Source organism: Molossus molossus, unplaced genomic scaffold (genome assembly GCF_014108415.1).
Source record: "Molossus molossus isolate mMolMol1 unplaced genomic scaffold, mMolMol1.p scaffold_m16_p_2, whole genome shotgun sequence".
Lineage (NCBI taxonomy): Eukaryota > Metazoa > Chordata > Mammalia > Chiroptera > Molossidae > Molossus > Molossus molossus.
Genome location: NW_023425355.1, coordinates 147,920,344 through 147,948,134, shown reverse-complemented (window position 1 = coordinate 147,948,134; position 27,791 = coordinate 147,920,344). Strand labels below are relative to the sequence as shown.

The 27,791-nt window shown below is 53.7% G+C and overlaps 1 protein-coding gene across 4 annotated transcripts; it reads left to right on the top strand.

Moving 5' to 3' along the window:
- The first annotated feature begins 478 nt into the window (after positions 1 to 478).
- Positions 479 to 27,791, top strand: CSF2RA (colony stimulating factor 2 receptor subunit alpha). 4 transcript variants are annotated; one of them, XM_036271325.1, is made up of 13 exons: positions 479 to 1,412; positions 5,822 to 6,044; positions 7,242 to 7,340; positions 7,705 to 7,847; positions 8,960 to 9,083; positions 12,452 to 12,581; positions 12,681 to 12,853; positions 16,689 to 16,822; positions 19,503 to 19,532; positions 20,525 to 20,660; positions 22,969 to 23,065; positions 24,926 to 24,992; positions 25,668 to 27,791. In XM_036271325.1, exons 3-13 carry the CDS (start codon positions 7,268 to 7,270, stop codon positions 25,761 to 25,763), a joined length of 1,203 nt encoding a protein of 400 aa, XP_036127218.1. In that variant the 5' UTR covers positions 479 to 1,412; positions 5,822 to 6,044; positions 7,242 to 7,267; the 3' UTR covers positions 25,764 to 27,791. The 4 variants fall into 4 exon arrangements, with proteins under 4 accessions (XP_036127218.1, XP_036127217.1, XP_036127216.1 ...); XM_036271324.1 differs by lacking the exon at positions 5,822 to 6,044 and having other exon boundaries at positions 7,260 to 7,340; XM_036271323.1 differs by lacking the exon at positions 5,822 to 6,044.

The following is a 27,791-nucleotide window of genomic DNA, read 5'->3' as shown; positions in this document are numbered from 1 at the left end:
TCCTCCTCCTTCTCCAACTCCACAAGACACCAGTGTTCCTGCATTTTCTCGGCCCTGACACCCTCAGGAGTGGGCGACCTCCACCGCCCTCCTGCCCCAGCATCCGGCCGCAGTTCCAACCTGGCCGCCCCGTGTGTCCCGGGCTGCTCACAGCCATCTCCCCACGTCTGGCTGTTCTTCTGCTCCTCCGCTTCCTGAGATGGGTCATCAGGAGGGGGTACAGAAGCCGCATGGACACTCTCATCGGCAGCAATGGGCCGGGCCAGCGATGCCTCATGTCAACCCTCCGTCTCCGTCAGCGTGACCTTCTTGCCCGGCCCTCGTCCACGCCCGTCCTCCTCATCTGAAAAGAGGGCTCCCCCTCCCCGGGGCTGCCCGTAAGCTCCAGGTTCTCCTTTCATCCGACAGGAAGTGATCACATCCTCCCGGGTGCTAACGAAACACGGCTCCTCCCTGAGCTCATCTTGCTTATCTCCTCCTCTGAGAGATTGTTCCTCTATGGGGGCGTCCGGTCCTGTGCTCCTGTCCCCGATGCCCATGGTTCTTCTGCTCAGCCGTGACCCACTGTGAGCTGCCAGCCCGCCTCCTCCTCCCTCGGGCAGGTTTGCATCCCCGGGCGCGCAGGGAAGGTCTGACGGATGGCACGGAAGGGAACGGACCCCGTTCCAGCAGTTAGCACCCAGGTGTCCGTCACCGAGGACAAGGGGCACCCCCCTGGCGCCCAGGCGGAGCAGGCTTGCTGAGCCTGTGCTGCTGACACCCTGGAGAAGGTACATTTCTCTGTCGATGCCGAAAGCGAGCCAGGACGCACTCGCCACTAGAGGGAAGGAGACACCCCACCACGGCACCCCTTCGGGGCAGGTGCGATGCCATCAGCTCGCGCGCACAGGGAAGGGAATGTTCTCTGTGTAGACGCCGAACTTGAGCAGTGAAATAAGAAGCCCCCTTCCCCCCACGGTGCGGACTCTGAGCAGACCTCGCCGGGGCGTCCGGTCCCCCTCGAGAAGATCACTTTGTCTAGATCGTGGCATCGAGGAGGCAGGCGTACCAGGAAGGGGGAGCCACATGCGCACAGTCTGTCCATCCCCCTTTTCCCCGCGCAGTCCTTCCCGTGTCCCCACGCCAGCGCCCACTGCACGGGCACGTCCATGCCCGCCTGGCGAGCTCGCTTTGCCCAGCCCTTTGGACGAGAACACGGGTCCCACGTAGGAAGCAGCAATGAGGAAGCAGAACAGGAAAGGGGAGGTTTTAATGGAGACGCAGAAGACTCTTGGGTTCACATTTCCTGAATATAATCAGTGTGTTCACTTGGGAGCCGCCGAGAAGTTGTTCGATAGGACGGTCCGAGGTGGACCGGCCGGGGAGCCGAGTGAATGAAGGCAGGCGGATGGAGGACAGCTGGCGGCCGGCGGGTAAGCTGTGGTCCGTGCGTGTGTCCGGCTGCTGCATACTTTTCTGCTTCTCTGGTTGCTGCTGGTGGGTCACGCTCCAGGTCCACGGGGACCCCAGGGTGTGAAACGGGGGTTGCTGGAGGAAAGGCACCCATCTGTGACGTCACCGTGCGGAGCCTCGGACGGCACGTGGATGCTGTGCTTGACGGTCTCGGTCAGCTGCAGGAATTAGCCACCGTGCACGGGGAGCTTGCCGGCCTCCCCAGGAGACCTGTACTTGCCCCCTAAACTGGCAGAACTTTGGAAACGGTGCACGCTCACCATCATCGGCAGGGGGGACGGTCGTCCGCACACCTCAGGTCGACACGTGGCCGACAGACCTTGGATCTCAGAGCCCCCCGAGATGAAGCAGAGCTGGGGGCCAGTCAGGGTGAGACCCTGGGGACGGACCTGGTGTTTTCCGCTGGGTGTTGTCTGAAGGCGTCATCCACAGGCAGGGAGCTAGGCATCCAGGGCCATCGGGGGTGCCTGCCGATGACACCCCTGTCTCGGATGAAACTCAGAGCCCGTGACCTTGAGAAACAGCGCTCTGAAGGGGGCCGTGTATCTGCAGTGCCCGGAACACGGAAATCCACCGTGGTTGTCGATCCTGGTAGGGCCCCGACCGGGGACCACACCCGCAATCTCGGCCGCCGGCGATGATGCTCTAACCAAGGGGGCGACCCGGCCAGGGCCTCCGCTGTCCGCTGCGAGAGGGAATTTTTATGCCATGAAACTTTGTCTTAATGTTTTTAAAAAATCAAGGCACAATGACACTCCGTCAACGGGATGTTCCTGGACTTTAGTTTTCTGGCAAGTCCCATGAGGGTGCCGAGATATGTCTTATAAAAGGGGTGCGAGGAGGAGACAGGGACGGTGTGACCTACACCCCGAAGAGGCACTGCCTGAATCAGGACACGGCTTGTCCCCTGACATAGCTGAATTCTCCTCGGGGCGTGTGTGGGGTGCGGGTGGAGGGCCCGCCGTCCTAGCCCCGGGGTCCTCCCTCACGACGCACCCTTTCTGTGAGAGGGAAACCCATCGGGAGCTTCCCGCGAGGTGTGTGATGTCTCGGTGGTCGGCTTCTTTGTGTCCGTCAACTTTAGAGAAGTTCACCCCGTTGCCTAACCCTGGTAACGGATTTGGGTTAGAAGACGTCCATGGGGAAGTGGTCTCGCCATGTCACTTTATCTTAAGTAATTGGGGGAGTCGCTTCCTTTGGAGAGGGGATGCGTCTGCCCGCCGGCCTCTGCGGCCACCCCAGAAGCAGGCGGGGCGGTGGTGAGGAGGAGAAACGGGGACTCAGGAACCTCACGGGGAGGAGGGGAAGGTGGTGAATCCAGGCTGCAGCCACACAGACCTGAGCTGTCCCAGCCTCTGGTCCCTTCCTGCCCGTCCTCATCCGAAAAGCAGCTCAGCTCCAAGGGGCAGGTGCACACCGTGCAAATGGACAAAGCTGGGCAGGAGCAAGGTCAGACTGCAAGGGGGTGTCTTCCCCTAGAGCCTGCGTGTGGTGCAGTGAGGAGCCCTCTCCCCTGCCCCCGAGCAGAGACCCCCCCAGCCAGGACCTGCAGGAAGGAAGTCTGGATGGGGCGGGCCCAGCTTCAGGTGCCGGAAAGGGGTGCTTCCCCATCACCCAAGGTGCCAGGTACGTGGGTGTCCGAGATGTGGGAACAGGTGTGGTCTGCGGCTTAATCCCCCCGTTAGGTAGAAAGTGATATTCGGTCTGAAACCTAATATTGCAGAGTTCAGGGGACGTCTGAGAAGAGGGTTCAGGGTGCGGGGGTGCATGGCCTGGGGCTGCTGGACGGTGGGCACGAAGGAAGGAAGGAAGGAAGGAAGGAAGGAAGGAAGGAAGGAAGGAAGGAAGGAAAGAAGGAAGGAAGGAAGGACATTTGTGCTCATGTCCAACAGCAGCCCCTAGAAAAGTGATCCCCCAAGAACAGAGGGGCACCGTGTACACAGGTAGAGTCCACACACCCCGAGAAAATACCGAAAACGTGAACTGTGCACAATAAAACTGGGAACCCCAAGAACCAAAGACAGGCCAAATGACAAGGACTGAACACAGAACAGGCGTTTGAATGGTACCATTCTGACAACGTGTTTCACAGACTTTATTTTTTAAGTATTTTTATTCCTTTATTTCCCAAGTACACTGGACCCTCACTGTGATGTTGGTTTCCAGCGTCCGATACAGTGATTAGACATTTAAGGACCCGACGAAGGATCCCACGGATCACGTAGCACCGCCGACTCTCGGTAGTTATGAGAACGTGATGGGCTTATTGCTCGTGCCTTCTATCCCGGGACTGTTCTGCGACTGTGCGTCGGTCCTTCGAATCCCTTCCCCTTCTTCCCCCAGCCCCCAACGCCCTGCCCGGTGGCATCTTCCGTCTATGTTCTGCATCTCCGACTCTGTTTCTGTCTGATTTCTGTTGCTATTTAGACCCCACGTATATCAGACACCACGGGAAGCTGGTCTCGGCCTGTCTGACCGGCTGCATTGCAGGGATATGGAAGGGACGTGGCAAGATGCCCAGGTCCCGGGCACACAGTTGGTGTTTGTGGCATCTTGTGTCGCCGTGGTCGTTCCGTGATCCGGGACGAGCCCCAGTGGACACGGTGTTGTTGACTAAACCCCACTATAGAATAGGGTTTGTCTTGGTGTTGCACATTCTGTATGATGACAGGTGTCCACCATCGGAGGATATCACGGACTAGTGTGCTGGCCAGACACGTCCCCTGAGCTCTGTATTCACCCCTCAAGGCTCCTGGCCCCTGGCGACCACTGACTTTTGTTTTCCAGAAGGTCTTGGGGTTGGAATCCCACAGTGTAGCCTTTAGGTTGGTGCATCACAGAGAAATAGGCATTGAGCTTAACATGTCTTGGGATGTACCGATGCCTTTTATTTTCATCTCTCTCTCTGTCTTTCTCTCTCTTTTTTTTTATATATGTTTTTATTGAATTTTCAGAGAGAGAGATGGAAACATCGATGTGAGAGAGAAACATCGGTCGGCTGTCTCCCGCACGCCCCCTACTGGGGATCGAGCCCAGAACCCGGGCCTGTGCCCTGACCGGGAATCGAACCCGGACCTCGGTCCATGGGACGATGCTCAATCCACTGAGCCACACCGGCCGGGCTCTGTCTCTGTCTTTACTTACACTATTTAATTGTTGCCAAACTCAAATGAAAAATGTATATATTAGCCCTGGCCGGTTTGGCTCAGCGGTTAGAGCGTCGGCCTGCGGTCCGGAGAGACCCGGGTTCAGTTCCCGCTAAGGGCACGGACCTCGGTTGCAGTGTGTCCCCGGCCCTGGTTGGTCGTGCGGGTGGCAGCCACTCGATGTGTCCCTTTCACGTCGATGTTTCTCTCTCTCTCTCTCTTCCTCTCTCTCCCTCCCGCTCTACCTGAACAAAAAATGGAAAAATGTCCTCGGGTGAGGATAAAAAAAAAAAAAGTATATATTACTACCGAGTGGCCCTCTGATACATCGCTGTTTTGTTCTGGTCCCCACATCCAGTCTGATTGTTACGAGAGATGGGGAGCCATGAGGAACCCCTCAAAGTGACAGTGATTTCTTCTGAAAGCGTCTTAGGCCCTGGCTGGTATGGCTGAGTTGGTCGGAGCATCGTCCCATCCACCAAACGGTGGCCGTTTGAATTCCCATTCAGGGCACATACCCGGGTTGTGGGTTCGATGTCTGGTTGTGTTGAATTGGGAAAGGGTTTCTCTCACATTGATGGTTTTCTCTTTCTCTCCCTCCCTCCCTCCCTCCTCTCTCTAACAATCAATAAACATATTCTCCAGTGGGGATTTTTTTAAAAAAACATTTTAAGAGAACAGGAAGTATGAGCCATGGCTTCAGGGCTCAGCTGGACCACCAGACATTTAGGATTGATTCAAGGGGGGGCGTGAGGATGTGACAGGGTGCTGGTAAGTCCCCATCCGCAGTGTGGGAGGCACCAGACCTTGAAAGCAGAAGCAAATGGGTGGGCGGGTTCTTGATTTTGAGTCAGGCCAGCTCCAGAGCAGGAGGTGGATGTGGAGAAACGAAACTGTAGCCTGGGAGACAGTGGGGCAACCCTACGGTTTATCACTCAACCTGGGCACAGGGAGAGAGATGGGTCCTAATGTTAGATGGGTTCGGACACTGCTGATGCTTGGTCCAGCAGTGTGGCCACACCTGAACCGTCCATCTTCTCTGTCCTTTGCTGGAGTGTGAACCTAAAAATGGGCACTTTCATGACTGTGCTCCAAGCCTTGGGGGGTGGGTCTAGTACGTGTGTGTGTGTGTGTGTGTGTGTGTGTGTGCACGGGAGGTGGGGGCTGGATAATACCTCCCAAATATCCAAGTTCTAATCCCCATGGTTTTCATATGTGCACAGCCAGGGAGAAGCTGGAGACACAAAATGTACCTCTGAAAATGCAGAGCAGGTAAAATGCAAAGGAGAGACAGGCCACTCCGGTGTGCTGATTACCCAGGGATATTAAGGGAAACGTACAAATGACGTGTGTCTCAGGTGGCTGCAAGATGAGATGGACCTCATGACACGGAGCAGGCGCCAGAGAATTATAAAGGATACAGGAACTAGCTACGGGCGATAGTATGTGAGTGTTACCAGGTACAGAAATTAATGTCAATGCTTCACCAGGTCAGGATAATAACCTGTTCCAGAAACCAGCAAGTCGGAGGAGGAGGCAGGGAAGGGTGCTACTTTATGTCAGAATGGAACTAAATCCAAAGTCTGGCTGCCTGCCGCCATGAAAGCGAAATTTGTGAGACAGGTGCTGGTGGAAAAGGAAAGTGGTTTATTCAAGTGGCGGACACCTGGGAAGATGGGGGACCCTTGTCACAAAGCCCATCTCAACATCTCAGTGCATCAGAGAGTTGATGAGAAGGGAGAGGAAAAACAGAACAAAGAAACCAAGGAGAGCCCTGGCCGGTTTGGCTCAGTGGTTAGAGCGTCGGCCTGCAGTCCAGAGAGACCCCGGTTCGGTTCCCGCTAAAGGCATGTACCTCAGTTGCAGTTTGTCCCCAGTACTGGTTGGTCGTGTGGGTGGCAGCCACTCGATGTGTCCCTTTCACGTCAATGTTTCTCTCTCTCTCTCTGTTCCTCTCTCTCCCTCCTACTCTATCTGAACAAGAAGTGGAAAAATGTCCTCGGGTGAGGATAAAAAAAGAAATAAAAAAAAAGAAACCAAGGAAAGCAAAAGTTCTCCACGTGTAAGCAGCATGGGCCTTTCTGATAAGGACCTCAATACTGGTCAAGCGATGATCGGGGGTGCACCCTCCGGATTCTATGTCAACCTGACTTTACAGTTGAAGGTCAGCAATTCTAGAGCTGGGGTGACTGGAGGTCAGAGTCTGAAGCTTCTGATGTTCATTCCTAGGATTTTACACAAACATGCAGTTTAGCTGCAAGCTACGTAGGAGTTCGAGTCCGATTGTACCGAAACAACGTCAAAGGAATGGTGGAGTAGGTTACAATTCCCCGCTGTTATAAGAATGAAACATTAGTTACAAACACACAGTCTCTGGGGGGTGGGGAGGTTGCAGAAAGCAACCTCCGTTCTGGCTTGGGTCTATCCAGGGAGACAGACAGCAGCCGTGTCATGGAACAATCTCTCTCTCATGCATGGCCGAGGGACTCGGCAGGTGAACTAGAGTTGAGGATATGGACATGTGGGGGTGGTCCCAGATTATCTTGTCAAGGTCAATGGATGAATACGGCTGTGTACTTCTGCCAAGAACCCTCAAGAAACTATGTTTCCTCAAAGTGTGACTCTCTCTCTCTCTCCATCTAGCTTTTCCCTGTTTCTCAGGAAGCCTCATGGGTTCCTTGGTGAGAGCCGTCCTGGTCATGGTGCTTCTTGATCCAGCACTTCTGACCCAGGAGCACCAGGGTGAGTGTATGAATGTGCTTGACTCCTTTCAGCCACTCGCATTTAGACGACTGGCATGTGAAAACATGTCCCAATAGGCGGGCCCAATTTCATCTTATTTCTAATGTATGTGACGGACCCCCCCATATGACGGCCCCCTGGTTCTCTGCAGGTGAGGTCAGTGAGACTCAGAGATCACCACAGTATAACATCAGAACCTTCAGCAAACGGAGAGACCAGGATCAAGACCCTGGTTGACTTGATGACGGGGGAAGGGAGACAAAGCCCAGCCCTGATCTAAGCTTACAAGACATGGAACGTGTAGGTCGTGGGGTATGGAGACGAGAAAAGAATGATTTCTGAATCCGGTGGCTCCATTTTTCAGATCTGTCAACCATGGAACCTCTCCCCAGACTAAACATGAAATTTGACCCATGGAAAATGAAGTTAACTTGGGACTGCAAAGAAAACACCACCGCGATCCAATGTGGGATTAGTGACGAGGAAAACGGACCCGTTACAAAGAAGGTAAGATGGATTTGATGCCCTCTACTGGAATGGTTTAGGCAGCTCTCATCAGCGTAGCAACAAGGCAGTAACAAACATCGGTGACAATCACATATAAAACATGAGGGCACAATGAGAAGCCAAGGTTCGAGCTGTACCAGAAAGTTCTTGCTCATGTCCAAGAGATGTCCAGTGTCCTGATTCCATGGGTGACTGAGGAGGTCCCTGGAAAAATATCTGTTCTAAAAGTTAAGAGACGGCAGCAGCCATGCTCATAGGAAAGTAGTCCCAGATCTGAACGTCCATGAGGTTATACTTAGAAGGGGGAACCAGGAGGAGGTTGCACCCTTGGGACACTTGGCCACGGAAGGTATGGGCAGTGAAGCTGGCTGGCAAGATGGGGGACCCAGAGCAGTAGAAGTAGACTCCAAGCAGGCACTCAAATGCTCCTAAAATTTCCAGGGGTGACTTCTAGGAGGATAGACTTCTCCAACAACAGTGATGGAGAAAGACAAATAGTTTGTTTTGTGCTTAGAGATACTGGCTGCCCATCCTCAGAAAACAGCAACCTTTTGGTTGGTTGATGCATCAACGATGGTCCAGATTTAATCCTGAGAAAGACATAGCATTAACCTGGAGTGTTCAAAGAAAACAAAATAGCAAACTGACTTGGATACAATGTCAACGGGGAGGCTGGGAAGGGCTGTGGGCTATGAGATAGGACAAGAAAATGCAATAACATGAAAGATGGTGCACTGAGCTCCATGAAGTTTAAGATAATGTGGGATCTTGCTACTCGAATGGGGCTCCACCGACATCGCTTGAGAGCTTGTGTTAGAAATGCAGGGTCTCAGGCCCTGACTGACACTTGCCAAACTAGTATCCACATTTTAACAAGATCCCTGGTGACATAGCTCTGTTCCAACCTTGCAAATGCTACTCTAGGCTATCAAGTTGAGGTGCCCCTGCACGGTGGTTCATGAGCATCCACCCAGAGAAAGTACATGGGGGAGATGTCATGCAAAACGGCAGATGACGTCACTGAGTTGAAATGAGAGAAAGCAACATCATGATGAGATGATGAGAGGAGAGAAGCTTTCTTCCTAATTCACTGGCTAATTGCATCTTTCTAGGTCAAGGAGAATGAATGTCACTGCATCTTTCAAAACTCTATTATTCATAAGGGATCCAAGCTCCTAGTTAAAGTAAATATCAACCAAAGCCAGATTAGAGAAGAACTGATCTTCACTAACGCAGGTAAGAAAAACATTCCAGTGATTCTTCTCTGTCCCGCTATTGTCACAGTAGACCCTCCTCCATTTAGCTTGATGACGATATAATTGAAACATAGGAATTGTATATATTTATGGTATACAACTTCAAGCTTTGGTACAGGTATGCATCGTGAAATGATTTCTACAACCAGGCTATTGACATACCCAGCATCTCCCATGGTTAGCATTTTTTTGTTTGTTTTATTTATTTGTGTGAGGGGTGGGGTAGTGGGAGAACACTTGAGATCTATTCTCTCAGAAAATTTCAAGTGACCAATATGTTATTATTAACTAGATCTTCCCATTAGATCTCCAGAATGTATTCCTTCTTGCAAAGCTCAGTGTTTGTGCTTTTGACTAATATCTTTCCATTTCTCGCTCCTCCCCACCCTCACTATTCTAGTCTCTGGTTTTGTGAGTCAAATCTTTTACATCCCATATATGTGAGATGCCACAGTATTTGTCTTTCTGTGTCTGACTTATTTCCCTTAGCATAATGCCTTCCAAGTCCGTTTATGGTGTTTCAGATGGCAGGATTTCTCTCTTTTATTTTTTCATTTTTTTTTTTTTTTATTGATCATTTCTAGAGAGAAGAAGAGGGAGAAATGGAAACATTGATGTGGGAGAGAAACATAGATCGGCTGCCTCCTGCACACCCCCTACATGAAATTGAGTCCTCAACCCGGGCATGTGTCTTGACTGGGAATCGAACCCAGACCTCAGTCCATGGGACAACACGCAATGCACTGAGCCACACCCGCTGGGCAGAATTTCTTTTTATCATGTCTAAATATTATTCCATTGTGGATACATCCCATATTTCTTTATCCATTTATCCATCTGTGGCCACTTAGTTTGTTTTCGTTTCTTGACTACTGTGAATAATTCTGCAAGGAACATGAGGGTGCACATATCTCTTTAAGATCCAGATTTCATTTTTTAAAAATATATATCCAGAAGTGAGATTGCTAAATCATATGGGTGTTCTATTTTGAAGATTTTGAGGAACTGCTTGGGTCTCCATAGGAACGGCAGCAATTACACTTCCAGCAACAGTGTACGAGGGTCACCTTTTCTCCACATCTTCACCAACACCCCTCATCTCCTGTCTTTCTGATAATAGTCATTCTAGCAGGTGTAAGGTGAAATATCCCATTGTCGTTTTAATTTGCATTTCCCTGATGATGAGTGATGTTAAGCACCTTTTTTTCTTTCTTTCTTTCTCTAAATATGTTTTTTATTAATTTTTGAGAGAGAGAGAAAGGGAGAGAGAGATAGAAACATCGATGTGAGAGAGAAACATTGATTGGCTGCCTCTTGCACGCCCCCTACTGGGGATCCAGCTCACAACCAGAGCATAGAATGACGAGGAATTATAACCAGGGCCTCTCAGTCTAAGGGACGATGCTCAGTCCACTGAGCCACACCAGCTGGTCAAGCACCTTTTTTCATGTATCTGTATGTCTTCTTTGGAAAAAGGTCTATTCGGGTCTTTTGCCCATTTTTAAATCAGATTATTTGGATGCTTTATTATTTGTTTTCTGTTGTTGAGTTTTTAAAGTTTCTAATGCATTGTAAATATTAACCCCTTATCAGATACATATATATATACATGTAACAAATATTTCTCCCATTCAGTAGGTGGCCTTTCACTAGGCGAATTGTTTCCTTTGCTTTGAAGAAGACTTTTAGTGTGATAAAAATCCCGACTGTCCAGTTTTGGTTTTGTCTCCTGTTCTTTGCTGTGATATCAAAACTATAATTGCCAAAAACAATGTCAATACATTTCCTTCCCATGTTCTTCTCTAGCAGTTACACAGTTTTAGGTCTCATGTGTAAGTCTTTAACCCGTTTGATTTAATTTTTACTCACGGTGTGAGATAAGACTCCAATTTTAGTTATTTATTTGCCTGTGGAGATATAGTTTTCCCATCCTCATTTAGGGAGGAGATAATATTTTCTTCGTTAGGTTATTGGCACCCTTATCAAAGATTTGTTGATCACAAATGTGTTAGTTTATTTGGGGGCTCTCTGATCAGTTTCATTTTTCTACATGTCTATTTTTATGCCAGGACCGTACTGTTTTGATTACTGTATCTTTGTAATGTATTTTGAGGTCAGGAACTATGAGGCCTCTGGCTTTGTTCTTTCTCAATATTGCTTTGGATGTTTGGAGTCTTTTGCAGTTCTATATAAGCTTTAGGATTTATTTTTATATTTCTGTAAAGAATGCCATGGGATTTTGGTAGGGGTCGTATTGATCTATAGATCACGTTGGGTAGTATGCACATTTTAACAATATTAGTTTAATCCATAAACATAGGATGTCTCTCCATTTATCTGTGTGTTCTTTCATTTCCTTCATCAACTTTGTAATAGTGTATGAGTGTGTTCCTAAGTACTTTACTCTTGTTCTTGCTATTGTGAATGAATTGTTTTATTAATTTCACTTTTGGACAGGTCACTGTTAGTGTGCAGAAACAGCACTGATTTCCATGGGTTGATCTTGTATTCTGCAACTTTACTGAATTTGTTTATTAGTTCTAAATATCTTTCTTGATTGTCTATTTGTTTGTCTAGTCTTTAGGGTTTTCTACATATATGACCAATATCATGTGTAAACGGTGGTCATTTTACTTCCTCCTTGCTGATTTGGATTATTTTATTTCTTTTTCTTATCCAATTGCTCTAGCTAGGACTTCCAGAAGTATGTGAAATAGAAGTGGTGGCATTGGGCACCTTTGCCTTGTATAGGACCAGAGAGGAAAAAGTTTCAGTTTTTCTCTGTTGAGTATGACGTTAGCTAAGAGCTTTTCATATTTGATCTTTATTGTGGTGTGGTCAGGTTGCTTCTGTACCTATTTTGTGGAGTGTGTTTTTTAGCACGAATGGGTGTTGAATTGTGTCATGTGGGTTTTCTGCCTCTTTTGCCATGGTCATGTGTCTTTTCTATTTCATTCTGTTGATGTGGTGTATCACGCTGAGTGATTGCTGTGTGTTGAACCATCCTTGAATGCTTGGAATAAGTCTCACTGGGTTCCGGCATTTTATTCTTTTAATGTGCTGTTGGATTTCATTATCTAGTATTTTGGTGAGGATTGTTCCATCTATGTGTATTCGGCATATTAGCCCATAGTTTTCTTTTCTTATGTCTTTATCTGGCTTTCATATTCGGATGGTGTTGTCTTTGTAAGTTTGGACGTGTTCCCTTTTCTAATTTTTGGACGAGTTTAGGAAGGATTCATATTACTGCTTCTTTGATGACTTGGTGGATATAGAGATCAGGAAGCCATCTGGCCCGGCCCCTTTGAACCTTCAGGTGCAAATTGTTTTGTTTGTGTCTCTCCCCAGGTGAGAATGACACGGCAGCACAGAATGTCTCCTGTAGCATCTACAATGCGGATTTCATGAACTGCACCTGGGCAAAGGGTCGAGCAGCCCCTGGCGACGTGCAATATTTTTTCCATATCCAAGACTTCAAGTACGTGTTGACCTCACGGCGACAACCACGAGAAACACAGTAAAGAAAGAAAGAAAAGAACGGTCCTCATGGTTGTCTGCCCACTTTGGAATCTTACAGGAGAGGACGCGAAATAGAATGTCCTCACTACGTAGAAGACGCGGGGATCCACGTGGGGTGCCACCTGGAAGGCGCCTCAGGATTTTCTTCGAACATTTACATCCTGGTTAACGGGACCAGTCGGACGAAAGGGATCCAGTTCTTTGATGACGTTTTGTTATTGCACAGAATAGGTAAGAATGAGGACCCGTGATTGAGCGACTGCTTATATAGCAAACACAATTTGTATTGAAATCTGCATACGTTTCCTGGGGGCTAGAAATGATGAAAATTTATCTCCTCTCCGTCCTGGAGACCAGATGTCTGAGACGGGGTGTCCCAGGGCCGCGCTCCCTCCGAGGCTCCAGGAGGGTCCTTCCGGCCTCTTCCGGCTCCTGGGCTCCAGGCGTCCCTGGGCGGGGGGCCCGTCCCTCCCGTCTCTCCTCCGTCCCCACGGGGCTTCTCTTCTGTGTCTGCGTCTCCTCTTCTGTCTCTTCCAAGGACCTGTCATTGCACGGAGGCCCCCCTGACCCAGGACGGCCTCCGCTCAGGTCCTTCACGGACCCCGTCTGCAGAGACCCTGTTCCCACACACCGTTGTGTGTAATAACAGAACCTACTTCTTTTCGGGCTTGCCAAGGGTTACAGATGCTTCCGTTCTGTTTGCTTCTTTTGATTGTATGGAACCATATGGCTACAGACACAGAAAAGATTGCAAAGGAAAGGTTTCCCCTCTGCTTTTATTCTGAATTAAAGTCAGTGGCATACGACCATACCGATGGCCCCCTGAGGGCGCAAAGGCCCGTCCAGTGCAGTATAACCCCAGGCCCTGGAACAGCACACCCTGGACACACAGAGATTACACTTGCAGCGAAGGCCCCCACCCCCAGGACAAAAGGATGGACAGGAGGTGGGTGCACAGGCCCTACTTTCTCTCATTTGAGGGTTGCACTGAAATGTCTCTCCAAATTAGAGACGCAGCCACCCTAGCACAGCAAGACAGCAGTTTCTAGACCAAATCCTACAAGTAGGCCACAGGGGTTCCCAGCTTGCTCAGTGTCCCGTTCCTGACCGTGGGGCAAATCTGCATTCAGAATCCGCCCAGCAACCTTGTTGGACATCCTTTAAAAACTCCCAAGTCCTGGGCTACCCCTCACCTAGTCCCCGAGCAGGGAGGCATGTGGGATATTCAAGGAAAAACCGGGTGACCGGGTTGGATAGGAAGATTCATTCAATGCCAGTTCTCCTGTTAACTCCCTGGGGTGCGCCACCTGCAGGCTCAGCTGTGCGGGGGACCTCCGGCTGCACGCCCCTGGACATGCACAGGTGTGTTTGTGTAGTTCGCCTCCTTCTGTGTGAATGTCCTGCAGGGTCAGCAAAAGGCTGGTCGTCACGGTAGGAAAAATGTCTCCCCGGGCCCTACGTGTGGTATTGCGTTCTACATTTAGAAAGAATGTACTTGGCACAGAGCCTCGCCAAACGGTGGGAATTTCCTTTGATGTTGACGAGGTGATGTTTGGAAAGCCCCTGAGAATGGGCGTTGGTCACTAGAACAAAAATCCACGTGATTAGAGGTAAGAGCAGGGGCAGGCAGGCAAATTTAATCACCCATGAACGCTGATTTGATCAGGCCTTAATTTAAAAAGTGGGTTTCGTGGAGCTCTGGGTTGGGGGACAGTGGCACTTCCTTTGTTCTGAGCTTGGAAATCCAGGTTCCCAGTGACGTCAGGGTAGGATTCAACGTGATCGGCTCTCCCCGTGCAGATGGGACTCTCATGGGGTGCACAGTCCCAAGAGGAGCGTTGCTAGACCAAGTCGTCCAAACACCACCTCCAAAGGTTCCAATCACGAGTCAAGTCTCTGCGTTTCCAAGGGAACCAGCACCAGTTAAAATGGAATCAAGATAACTACCAATTTGTACCCCTTAATCCCCTCCCCTTATTCATTCACCCCCTGCTCCCCAACCCCACTCCCTACCTGGCAGACACCAGTCTGTTTCGTGTGGATGATTCTCTCTCTATTCGGGAACTAGATTGATGGGTGGTCACTTCCTAAGTTCTATCAATGTCTCCTCACAGGTTGGTCTACCTGAAACTCAGAATAGATTTTTTTTTTTTAATTAATTTATTTATTTTGTTATAGATGTTTCTCCTTTTCCCCCCACTGATTCCTCCCCGCCACCCTGTCCCCAGCTTTGTTGTCCTTGTCCACTGTTCATGCATACATGCATATACATTCTGTGGTTTATCTCTCCCCCACCACCCCATCTTCTGGGGATTGTCAGTCTGTACCCCACTTCCACGTCTCTGGGACTACCCCATTCCTCAGACTGTTATGCTCATTATATTCCACAAATAAGTGATATTTGTCTTTCTCTGCTTGGCTTGTTTCGCTTAGGATAATACTCTCCAGCTCCCTCCATGTCGTCTCAGAGGATAAGAGATCTTCCTTTTTTACGGCTGCATAGTACTCCATTGTGTACATGTACCACAGCTTTTTTATCCATTCGTCTACTGATGGACACTTGGGCTGTTTCCAGATCTTAGCTATGTCTCCTGTTACTGAAAATTATTTTTAAAAGATGAAATCAGACCCAGGGCTCCCGTCTTGTTTCTGGCTGGAACCACCGTAGGGGGCATGATGCACTGAATCTCCATTGATGGTGGGAGCACACGGGAGGTCATGTCAGATGCTCTGCTACCCCTATGGGAAAGGATGCCTTTGCTGGCCCCATGTGGACCTCGTTCCCTGCATTCCCCTTACTGTGGGTCACCCCACAGCCTACAGATGGTCGTGTGTCCACACACTGAACCTACAGAGATGACGTCTCTCTCTCCTTAGAACCCAGAATCCTCCATGGGGACCCTCATCCTCCCCACCCATCTTGGGCCACTGGGAATTGGTGGGGTTGTTTGGTTGGTTGGTTGGTTGGTTGGTTGGTTTTCCCAGCTCTTTCTCTTCTTTCCAGCATCCTGCCCCAGGCTAGCCTCACGAGGACCCTTCCATATGCCTCACACTATCTTTTCTTCCCACGCCAGCCCCCTCTTTCTACCTGCAGCCTCCCTGGTCCCATAGGCTACTTCAGGCCACTAACGCTTACAGCTATCTCATGAGGCTCTCTCCAGGCCTCATCACCACCTCCCTCCTGGCCTCCCAGAACCCGGACCTCCTGTCCTTGGCACACCGAAGCCAGTCAGTCCTGTTCCCCAGGTGCCAACACTCAGACATGCCCATGCCTTTCTTGACCTCTAGAAGGTGACCGTTAATGAAAGTCTGGAAGAAGGGATCACACTTCTGGAGTCTTTACATCTGAGGTCTTCACCTCCAGGTTCTCACTCCAGGTCTTTACCTTTGAGGTCTTCACCTCCAAGCTCTTCACCTCCAGGTTCTCACCCCAGGTCTTCACCTCCAAGGTCTCACCTCCAAGATCTCAACTCCAGGTTCTCACTCCAGGTCTTCACCTCTGAGGTCTTCACCTCCAAGGTCTCACCTCCAAGGTCTCACATCCAGGACTTTACCTCTGAGGTCTTCACCTCCAAGCTCTTCACCTCCTGGTCTTCACCTCTGAGGTCTTCACCTCCAAGCTCTTCACCTCCAGGTTCTCACTCCAGGTCTTCACCTCTGAGGTCTTCACCTCCAAGCTCTTCACCTCCAGGTTCTCACTCCAGGTCTTCACCTCTGAGGTCTTCACCTCCAAGGTCTCACCTCCAAGGTCTCACCTCCAGGTCTTCATCTCTGAGGTCTTCACCTCCAAGGTCTCACCTCCAGTTTCTCACTCCAGGTCTCCACCTCTGAGATCTTCACCTCCAAGGTCTCACCTCCAAAGTCTCACCTCCAGGTTCTCACTCCAGGTCTTCACCTCTGAGGTCTTCACCTCCAAGTTCTCACCTCCAAGATCTCACCTCCAAGGTCTCACCTCCAGGTCTTCACCTCTGAGGTCTTACCTCTGGGGTCTCACTTTCGGGGTCTCTCCTCCATAGCACAGAGGAGGCACTCTGGCTCAGGGCTGCCTCTTGGGTTCACTTTACAGAAGTATACAACCCACCGAGCAATATCACCATCCACTGCAACAAATCTCACTGCCTCATCCAGTGGCAGAAGCCGAGGAGCCGATTGAACCTGTCCAACAGGGAATTCCAGTACCAGCTGGACATCCACAGACAGGTGAGTGAGCGCCGCTGCCTGCAGGCCCTGGACCTCAGAGAGCTTGGCAGCCACCCCAGGACTTGGTGTGAGGGCTAGGGTCACAGGATGGGGGTGACACAGCTGTGATGAATGCAGGGTGGGGTGGGGGTGGGGAGAGCTGTTTGTGACCAGAGGACCAGGACGACAACAGTTCTGAAGAGCCAGACACAGACCCAAGTATCCATGAACGTCTCCGAATTGATGTTGACAATTCAGAAGCAGAAGAAAGAGGACCAATAGTTATATGTTGCCGTCTGCTCCGTGTCCATCTGGACCCAGTGTAGACGAGGAGAACCCTCTGCTCCATGTCCACTGGACCCAGTGTAGATGAAGAGAATCCTCCTGGACCCAGTGTAGACAAGGAGAACCATTTTGGACCCAGTGTAGACGAGGAGAACCCTCCTGGACCCAGTGTAGACGAGGAGAACCCTCTGCTCTGTGTCCACTGGACCCAGTGTAAACGAGGAGAACCCTCTGCTTCATGTCCACTGGACCCAGTGTAGATGAGAAGAACCCTCTGCTCCGTGTCCACCTGACCCAGGGTAGACGAGGAGAACCCTCCTGGACCCAGTGTAGATGAGGAGAACCCTCTGCTCCACATCCATCTGGACCCAGTGCAGACGAGGAGAAGCCTCCTGGACCCAGTGTAGACGAGGAGAACCCTTTTGGACCCAGTGTAGACGAGGAGAACCCTCTGCTCCGTGTCCACTAGACCCAGTGTAGACGAGGAGAACCCTCTGCTCCATGTCCACTGGACCCAGTGTAGACAAGGAGAAGACTCCTGGACCCAGTGTAGACAAGGAGAACCCTTTTGGACCCAGTGTAGATGAGGAGAACCCTCTGCTTTGTGTCCACTGGACCCAATGTAGACGAGGAGAACCCTCTGCTCCGTGTCCACCTGGACCCAGTGTAGACGAGGAGAACCCTCTGCTCCGTGTCCACCTGGGCCCAGTGTAGATGAGGAGAACCCTCTGCTCCGTGTCCACCTGGACCCAGTGTAGACGAGGAGAACCCTCTGCTCCGTGTCCACTGGACCCAGTGTAGACGAGGAGAACCCTCTGCTCCGTGTCCACCTGGGCCCAGTGTAGATGAGGAGAACCCTCTGCTCCGTGTCCACCTGGGCCCAGTGTAGATGAGGAGAACCCTCTGCTCCGTGTCCACCTGGACCCAGTGTAGACGAGGAGAACCCTCTGCTCCGTGTCCACCTGGACCCAGTGTAGACGAGGAGAATCCTCCTGGACCCAGTGTAGACGAGGAGAACCCTCTGCTCCGTGTCCACTGGACCCAGTGTAGACGAGGAGAACCCTCTGCTCCGTGTCCACCTGGGCCCAGTGTAGATGAGGAGAACCCTCTGCTCCGTGTCCACCTGGGCCCAGTGTAGACGAGGAGAACCCTCTGCTCCGTGTCCACCTGGACCCAGTGTAGACGAGGAGAACCCTCTGCTCCGTGTCCACCTGGGCCCAGTGTAGACGAGGAGAACCCTGTGCTCCGTGTCCACCTGGACCCAGTGTAGACGAGGAGAACCCTCTGCTCCGTGTCCACCTGGACCCAGTGTAGACGAGGAGAACCCTCTGCTTCACGTCCACTGGACCCAGTGTAGATGAGAAGAACCCTCTGCTCCGTGTCCACCTGACCCAGTGTAGACGAGGAGAACCCTCCTGGACCCAGTGTAGATGAGGAGAACCCTCTGCTCCACATCCATCTGGACCCAGTGCAGACGAGGAGAAGCCTCCTGGACCCAGTGTAGACGAGGAGAACCCTCTGCTCCGTGTCCACTAGACCCAGTGTAGACGAGGAGAACCCTCTGCTCCATGTCCACTGGACCCAGTGTAGACGAGGAGAACCCTCTGCTCCGTGTCCACCTGGGCCCAGTTTAGACGAGGAGAACCCTCTGCTCCGTGTCCACCTGGGCCCAGTGTAGATGAGGAGAACCCTCTGCTCCGTGTCCACTGGACCCAGTGTAGACGAGGAGAACCCTCTGCTCCGTGTCCACCTGGGCCCAGTTTAGACGAGGAGAACCCTCTGCTCCGTGTCCACCTGGGCCCAGTGTAGATGAGGAGAACCCTCTGCTCCGTGTCCACCTGGACCCAGTGTAGACGAGGAGAACCCTCTGCTCCGTGTCCACTGGACCCAGTGTAGACGAGGAGAACCCTCTGCTCCGTGTCCACCTGGGCCCAGTGTAGACGAGGAGAACCCTCTGCTCCGTGTCCACCTGGGCCCAGTGTAGACGAGGAGAACCCTGTGCTCCGTGTCCACCTGGACCCAGTGTAGACGAGGAGAACCCTCTGCTCCGTGTCCACCTGGGCCCAGTGTAGATGAGGAGAACCTTCTGCTCCGTGTCCACTGGACCCAGTGTAGACGAGGAGAACCCTCTGCTCCGTGTCCACTAGACCCAGTGTAGACGAGGAGAACCCTCTGCTCCGTGTCCACTGCACTTTAATGAGGGTCCGTCACGTGCTGGGTCCGGGAAGAACACACGTTACCTCCCAAGCACCCGTCTGCCACCCCTGTGCCGTCACCTGCAGGGTAGCCATGGCCAGAAGGTTGGCCCTTTGCGTGGCCGTGGCTGTTTGGGTCCCCCCAACAGGACTCAATGGTAGAAACAAACAAACCTCTGAAAGAGAGAAAAGTAAAACCCTTCTGTGTTTTGTTTTTCTAGAACAGTATGGAGCACAGTGACCATCAGCTGGTGAGTCAATGCTCTGACCCCAGATTCCCCCTGTACCTTCATCAGAGTTGCCATGTGGTCACTGACGCAGGGGCCCCACCCGTAGCCCCACTGGGTGGGGTCTCACGTTGGCTCTCAGGTCACCTTGCTACGGTTGAAATGAGTTAGGACGCCCTGCCGATCACAGCCCATCCCTGCTCCGTCCACATGGGTCAACGAGAAAATAGTCCTCGGAGAGATCTGGGGATTACTATCTCCATCGAAACAGCTCTCCAGGCACATCTTCAAAGCACGTCTTGGTGACAGTCTGTCTGCACCACTCTGACCTCGGTATCGTCCTCTAGTCCACGAGGAAGTTGGACGGGATTCCTACCACGTGCGCCCCCAGGGACACGATCCGCCTCCCGGGTTGTTGGTATCCCTTGAGCCGCGGACAATCGCCTGTCTCTGTATTTACGGTTCTAGAAGCCACAGGGGTGGTGGTTTGGTGAACGAATGAATCTCTGGTTGTGGTTATTCTCCCAAGCGCTCGTCCACAGCCGTCTGGAGGCAAACACCTCCGTTGAGTTTGCAGAGCTGGAGTTTCTAGACGGCACCGATGTTGCGCTGCACGACGAGATGGTTTTGCTTTGGTCGCCGCCTCCCTTTTCATTCTACACTTGTGCAGAGATCAAAAGAGGGTGCCCTTCACGTGTCACCCATTTCATCTCTGCGATTTAAATTAAAAAATCTCCAGCCCGGTTGGTGTGGCTCAGCGGTTGAGCGTCAACCCTGCACCAAGAGGTCGCCGGTACGATTCCCGGTCAGGGCACATGCCCAGTGGGGACACGCAGGAGGTGGTCAATCAATGTTCTTTCTCATCCATGTTTCCATCTCTCTCTCCCTCTCCCTTCCTCTCTCTAAAATCAATAAAGGAAAAAAAAAAACTAATAAAAAAATAAAACAAAACATCTCCACCCTTTCTGTGCTCCTCACCGGTGACAAGTGTCTCTGACGTTCTGTTCTCCCCCAAGGTGGAGGTATCTGGTGATTTGGAAAATAAATACAACTTCCCGAGCCCGCAGCCCGCAGCCAGACACACGGTGCAGATACGGACCACAAACTCCCGGTTGCTTCACTGGGGCGCCTGGAGCCCCCCTGCCGAGTTCGGTGCGTACCCCTCCACAGCGCCGCGGGGTGCGGCCACCCTGAGTTGACCCGAGAGCCGTCCAGGAGGTTCCGAAGGCCGAGCTGTTGTTGTGCAAAACCCTGTGCTCTTTGCTCGCACTGAAGCCTAACTCTTTCCATCCCCAAAGGAAGGGACCCAGGCACAGGCTTCCGTAAGTCCGCACCCCGCCAGGAAACAGTCCCTCCCGGTCACGTCACCCATCTCGGTTCCTGGTCAGGATAAAGCTCACGTCTAAATGGGGTCTGTTTCCTCCTCGTCAGGACAGAGCGGTTCTAGGAACCACATTAGCCACCTGGCATCGGCTTTTCCGCCTCTGATTTTTATTTCTTGGCAAGAACCAAGGGGTTCGGACGCCAGGCCACGAGGCTGCCTAAGACGCGTGTGTTCCCCAGATCCGTGCAAATCGGCACCTGTGTTCCGTGTTTTTCAAGCGTTGTCACACGGAGAGTTTCCGGGGTTGCTTGTCCGATCCGGGGCCCGTGACTTGTGTAACCAGCAGCGCAGACTGTACGTGAAATGTGCGGATTCTGATACTTCAGAGTCTGGAAGGGGGCGCTTGGAGCCGGGGCGCAGGCTGCAGCCTTGCGTTTAAGGACCGATGTCCAGGGTTGATGCCAACTGCAGGGAAAACAGCAGGTGAACTGGACGTTGTTATAAAGAGTTGCCACGTGGGTGCGGTCAAGGGTGCGCCCCAGAGGGGAGAGAGAACCCACAGAGCGAGGGGGATATGCACACGTCATGTGTGGCGGAGGGGTAACAACACCCCACGTACAAAGCAGTCTGAGAACTTGGGAAAAAAACACCCACGACCCAATTTAAAATGGGGTTAAATTCCTGGCCGGTTTGGCTCAGCGGTTAGAGCGTCGGCCTGCGGTCCGGAGAGACCCGGGTTCGGTTCCCGCTAAGGGCACGCACCTCGGTTGCAGTTTGTCCCCGGCCCTGGTGGGTCGTGCGGGTGGCAGCCACTCGATGTGTCCCTTTCACATCGATGTTTCTCTCTCCCTCTCTTCCTCTCTCTCCCTCCTGCTCTATCTGAACAAAAAATGGAAAAATGTCCTCGGGTGGGGATAGATAAATAAATAAGTAAATAAATAATAAAATGGGGTTAAAAAGGGGCAAAAAAATTGAAATGAAATAGAGATTTCCAGGCATAAGATTGGCTGTTTTAATTAAATATTTTTGGCCCTGGTTGGTTGAGCTCAGCAATGAGAGCATCGGCTGTCGGGGCCCAAGAGTCTCAGGTTCGATTCCGGTCAAGGGCATGTAACCGGGTTGCAGGTTTAATCCCCGGCCCTGGTCGAGGCCGTGCAGGAGGCCACCAATCGATGTGTCTCTCTCTCACGTCGATGTTTCTCTCTCTCTCCCTCCTCCCACTCTATCTCACATAATCAGTGGAAAAATAGCCTCCGGGGAGGATTAAAAAGCAATAAAAATAATTGGGCTTTTTTGTTGTGATTAATCCTCACCTGTGGATATTTTTTCCATTGATTCTTAGAGAGAGGGGCAGGCGAGGCGGGAGAGAAACAGAGAAGGATGGGAGAGAGACACACTGAGTGGTTGCCTCCCCCACTCCCTCCTCGAACCTGCAACCCAGGTATGTGCCCTTGACCGGGGATTGAACCCAAGACCCTTCAGTGCATGGGTTGATGTGCTAACCACTGAGCAATACCACCATGGCTTAATTGGATTTTCTTGATTGATTTTACAGAGAGGGAGAGACAGACACATCGATGAGAGAGAACATGCACTGGCCGCCTCCTGCACACCCCCACTGGGGATGGGCCCACAACCTGGGCATGTGCCCTGACTGGGAATCAAACCGGCGACCTCTTGGTGCAGGGTCGACGCTCAACCCCTGAGCCGCACCACCAGGGCTTAATTGGATGTTTAAATGTGAAGCGATAAAATGTGGTCCATGATTTAAAAAAAAAAAAAGGAACTTTAACGGTAGGAAGTGGTGGTTCTGATAGTCAGCGACAGGTAAGGGCAGCAGACAGGTGAGCCAGTGTTTAGGCCGTGTGTCTGGAAACACCTGCTCCTGTCTCTGTGTCCAGTTTCCAGTCGGGGGTCAGTCTCCCGGGGCAGCGCGCTCGGTGGAACCGGGCCGTGTGGGTTCTCACGATCATGGCCCCGATCGGTCCCGTGAGCAGGTGTTTTAAAAGGTTTCGGGGTGATCTCACCCTCCAGCCGTGGGTATTTCTTCTCTGCCGGGAACTCGCCAGGGGGCGGGGGGCCCTGTGTTGAACCCTCACCCCAGGGGGTGCCTGCTGTGTCCCTGTCTGTCCCCAGGCTCCGAAGAGCGGGCACCCAGCCTGGCGCACGTCTACGTGCTGGTGGTCCTGGGCACCCTGGTCGGCGTCCAGATGCTCTGCTGCCTTCTGAAAAGGTAACCCCCCCCCCAGCAGGGGGCCGCCACCCTGCCCACGGGCAAGACGGGGGGGGGGTGTCTGGTCCAAAATCCGCCCATTTCTCCCACAAAGAGAAAGCCCACTTACAGAATCCGCAGGCCGTCCTGAACCGGGTTAGCAGGTCAGTAGGTTAGTGGGTCAGTAGGTCCGCGGGTCAGCGGATCCATGGATCAGAGGGTCAGTGGGTCAGTGGGTCAGTGGGCGACTTCTCCAGTAGCGAGCGTGTCCGAGACGCAAAGGCTGGCGGAGAAACTGAAAAACACCGGGAGAGAAACAGCCTGGAGGGGCTCGGCGGGAGCTCAGAAGGTCCCCTCGGGGCCATCGCGCCGAGGGGGTCGAGATGGTCCGCAGAGCCGGTCAGCGGAGCCAAGGACTCCTTCTTCTGCCCCAGAGGCGTGTCCTGAGACACGTGCCGGGTGCGGCCCCGCGGACCACACAGGCTGGGCCCTTCCGTGCACGGCCGTCGGCCCTTCCCCGAGCTCAGCCCTGTGCGCAAAGGTGCCCTCGGCTTTTCTGACGCGTGCCGCCCCTGAATGTCCGTCTGTCTGCCCGCCGTCTCCTCACACGTCCTGCTGGGCCCTCGGCGTCCGAAAAGCCCAGCCCTTGCAGGAGGTCTCCGCGGACCCCACTCTGCGGCCCAGCACCCCGCAGCCCCCCAGGGCCGGGCCTTGCCGGCCACCTCCGCGCGCACCTCCGCGGGCACCTCCGCACGCACGTCCCTGCGTCTTTACGGCTGTGGCCTCAGCACTACGCGGGACTCGGCCGCTCACAGATGCTGTGGGATGAACTGTGCCCACGTTGTCGTCTGCACACGTGGGGCAGAGGTCGGGAGCTTTAGCAGAGGGGACCGTCCCGCGGCAGATACGAGCGCCCAGGGCGTGCGATGCCCGTCCCGGCGGGGAGGCCTGTGCTCACTGCGCTCAGGGCAGGGACGCGGCCCGAGAGCAGGGCGGACACTGAGCTACCTGCTGAAGGCGGCCGTGCGCACCTCGTGGCCCCGGGGAGATGTGGGGTCAGCAGGAACAGAACAGCCCCGGCCTCTTGCGGCTCCTGGGCTCCAGGCGTCCCTGGGCGGGGGGCCCGTCCCTCCCGTCTCTCCTCCGTCCCCACGGGGCTTCTCCTCTGCGTCTGTGTCTCCTCTTCTGTCTCTTCCAAGGGCCTGTCATTGGACGGAGGCCCCCCTGACCCAGGACGGCCTCCGCTCAGGTCCTTCACGGACCCCGTCTGCAGAGACCCCCGTTTCCGATAAGCTCCCGTCCCCAGTCGGGTCTCAGCACTGTGTCTTTGGGGGACGCCCTCCAGCTGAACACACACCTTCTCACGTCCGAGAAACGGAGGGACTTTGCAGCGAAAAGTCAGGAAATGTCCCTTGGAACCTGCGGCCCGACCCGGGTGCTTTGCCAACACGCCAGGTGCAGGCGAAGTCGTGACATTGAAAAAATTCAGAACAAGTCAGGAAACAGGCTGAGGCCCTGGACAGAAGTTGGGGCGGAAGAGGGGGCCTTTGGTTTAGGGTCCTCCAGCCTCCAACACCGGGGTCCTGGACACCCTGCCCCAGCTGCCTGGAGTGGACAGGTCCCCGAGCCCGTCCCTGCATCCGAGGAGCACAGTGACGTTTCTAGAAAGAGGCCCATGGTCACCGCTCTGAGCTCCCACAGGGTCTCCTTGGGTCTGTGTTGGGAGACTTGGGTCTGTGTTCGGGGACGCGTCAATGACCTTGTTCCGGAGAGACCAGCCCGAGGAGGCTCCCGGGACAGGACAGCGAGTCCCCGGGTCTGCGAGGAGGAAGGACCTCAGCCACCTGGGTCGTCCCTCCACACGTGCTTTTGTCTCTCCAGGTTGGTTGGGAGGCCAGTTCCCCAGATCAAAGATAAATGGACCGGCGGCCATCTGACGGACGACGAGGTTCGTATGGGGAGGGGCCCGGGAACCCCTTCATGTCCTGCCGTCCCCTTTCTGGGCCCCCCGAGGGCGGCTACGGGATGCGGCTGGAATCCTGCGTCCAGCTCGTGGCCTGGTGCTGGCATTGGGATTTAGTCTGTGAGCTAAGTGTGGGCGGTTGAAAGACAGACGGACAGGGGGTTGACCTAATCCCCCGAGCAGGAGCCAGGAGGGTGAAGAAGGACAAACAGCAGGGGATCTGCACTCCTGACGCCCCGGGAGCCTGTCCTCACGGGTCCCTCTCCTTCAGGCAGAAACCACGTCTTTCCTGGCTGGTGGCTCAAGCTGCCCCCTGGCCGCCCACAGTGTATTCTTCCCTGTAGTCATAGCCGCCAACTCCCGTTTGGTCCGCCTCCCGCTGACCTGGACATCTCTCGGGGCATCACAGGGAGCCCTGGCCCTGCCCCCTCGCCCCTGGTACCCTGGGACGTCCAGGGTCCAGGAGGAACCACCTCCCCCTTGTTTCTCTCCGAGCTCCATCCTGCCCCAGGACCTTTGCACGTCCCTTGTCTGACACCACATCTCTCCTCAGGCGGCTCCTCTGTCAGCTACAAGCTCACGCGTGTAGATCTGCCTGGGGTTTCTCCTGACAGTCCCCAACGTCCGCCCCCGGACCCCTCATTGTTTCCTCCTCCTCAGATCATCTGGGAGAAGTGTACCCCAGCTGAAGGGAAAGGGGACCACGAAGAGGTGTTGACCGTAGAAGCCGTCGGAGAGTCCATGTCCCGCGTGTGAGCGTCGGACACCTCCGTTGCCGAGATGTTCCGGACCTCGTGCGTGGACGGGTTTCGCCCGTTAGCAGAGTTTTCTATTTTGTGATTTTTTGACTCTGAACCTCGACGGGGGTGGGGAAAAGGAAACCCTGCTGAGAAGGGTTTCGGGGGCTCACTGGGCTCAAATGACACACCAGAAAAACAAAGACAGAGCTCAGCACCCAGGTCTGCTCAGGACCCTCAGCAGCCCGGGGGGGGAGGGAGACCCCGGCACCGAGGTCCCCTCGCGGTGTGTCTGCCTTGGACTTCAACCAACGGCGCAGACAAGGTCACGATTCCTCATCCGCCCTGTGTGAGCCCTGAGCGGAGCCCAAAGGTTAGAATTCACCCCAAGGCCGCAGCGCTGACCGCAGACGCCCTCCCCCACCTGGCCCTGGACAGCTCGGCCGCCCCGGACGTGCCTCTGACAATCAGCCCCACGGTCACTACCGGGCTTCTCTGCCTTCGGTGACCATTGGGAAGCGGTCGCTCCGTCTCGAGGGGGCGGAAGGAAGCCCTGAGGGATCGACGGTCCTCCGGAGGGTGCCCGGCCTGGACACGCAGCCGGAGTCTCCGTGGGCCTGGAGACGTGGACAGCGGGCTGCTGGGGCCGGACAGGGGTCCGGACATCACGCCCATGACTGCGAAGAAGTGAGAACCTGGACCCGCAGCAGCCGGACCTTTTTCTGCGTGGAACCCCCACCGTAGTGAAATGGGGAACTTCACCGGGTGCCCCATGGCTCACGGCCAACATCCGTGCACCCCGTGTGGCCCCACCGGTGACTAAGCACGTGGGTCCCCGACGTCAGGGCCCTGGGGGGACACTGTGCACCCTCTGTGGGCTTGCCCAGTGAGACCCCTAAATGCATCTTTGTCTCTGAGGTGCTCTCTCCAGAGAAGGGCCCCTTCGGACCCAGGACGTGAGACTCCAGCAGCAGAGGACGCTCAGCACCCCCAGAAGTGGGGACTCTCTCAGCCTCCCCCTGCTGTGATCCGGGAACCACCCGGCCAGTGTCTTGCTCAACAGGATGAGCAGGACGTGGGGAGGTCTTGTGATCGGTCCCCATGTCCTGTCCCCGAGGCTGCTCACGTGTCCCCAAAGTCCCCTACTGGCCAGCGTTGCATCCGGAAGGGCCCAGAGGCCGGTTCATTCACGGGCTCGGCACAGATGTGTGTCCTCAGGGAGCCCCGGGGACAGCGAGGGTCTGAGGCGGGGATCCCCAGGGCCTGGCATGGAACCCCAGGAGCGATGATTTCCGTGGCTGGGCCCAGACTCTGAATGGCACCCCCTGGGTGAGAAGCGGGGTCTGCGAGTCACGCTGTGTGACCTTGAGCAGCCGCCTTGCTCTCTCTGTGCCTCCGGCTGGTGCGTGGATAAAACGGGGTTGAGTAATGCCGTGGTTTCAGAGGTTGTGGGAACTGGGGGGGCTGGGAGCCCAGAAAGTCTGAGGTTGGCGTGCAGAGGGCAAGGGAAGGGGAGCTTGGCAGAGCCCTGAGAAATCGCTCCCCCTGTTCCCAAGTTCTGGGAATCAGGTGGGCCAGGGTGGGGTGGGAGGAAGGAGCTTTGGATAAGACGTGGTTTTCTCTGAGGCTAAAACGCACCGTCTCTTGCCTCATCCCAACACCTTGCTTTGGGGAGAAGCCCCCCACCCAGAGCTGGGGGAGCCAGGGAGGGCTGTCGGGGGTACAGTCCCAGCCTCCTCATTTGTGCACAGCTGATAGATGACACCTGCTGGGCATCTCTTTTGGGGGAAGAGCATCAGTAAAGGGTTCAGGCCCAGGGAGCTGTGACCACCCATAAAGACTCCGGGCAGGACCCCCCACATTTTCTGTGCACCCCACAGCTCCACGTCTAACCTCCAGCCCCCACTCCCCACCCCCAAGCCACCAAACACCAAGAGAGAAGCTGCAGAAAGAAGGTGCTGAGCTCAGGATAAAGGGCCCCCCCATTTTTCCTATAACATCCTATTGATTCTGTTTTGATAGATGACGTGGGGGACGGACAGACAGA

Coding starts and splice junctions, on each gene's coding strand:
- CSF2RA (XM_036271323.1), top strand. CDS start 1,388: ATGGAGGACAGCTGGCGGCCGGCGG. Junction 12,854..16,688: donor TTTGTTATTGCACAGAATAG/GTAAGAATGAGG, acceptor TTCACTTTACAG/AAGTATACAACCCACCGAGC. Junction 19,533..20,524: donor AGCACAGTGACCATCAGCTG/GTGAGTCAATGC, acceptor TTCTCCCCCAAG/GTGGAGGTATCTGGTGATTT.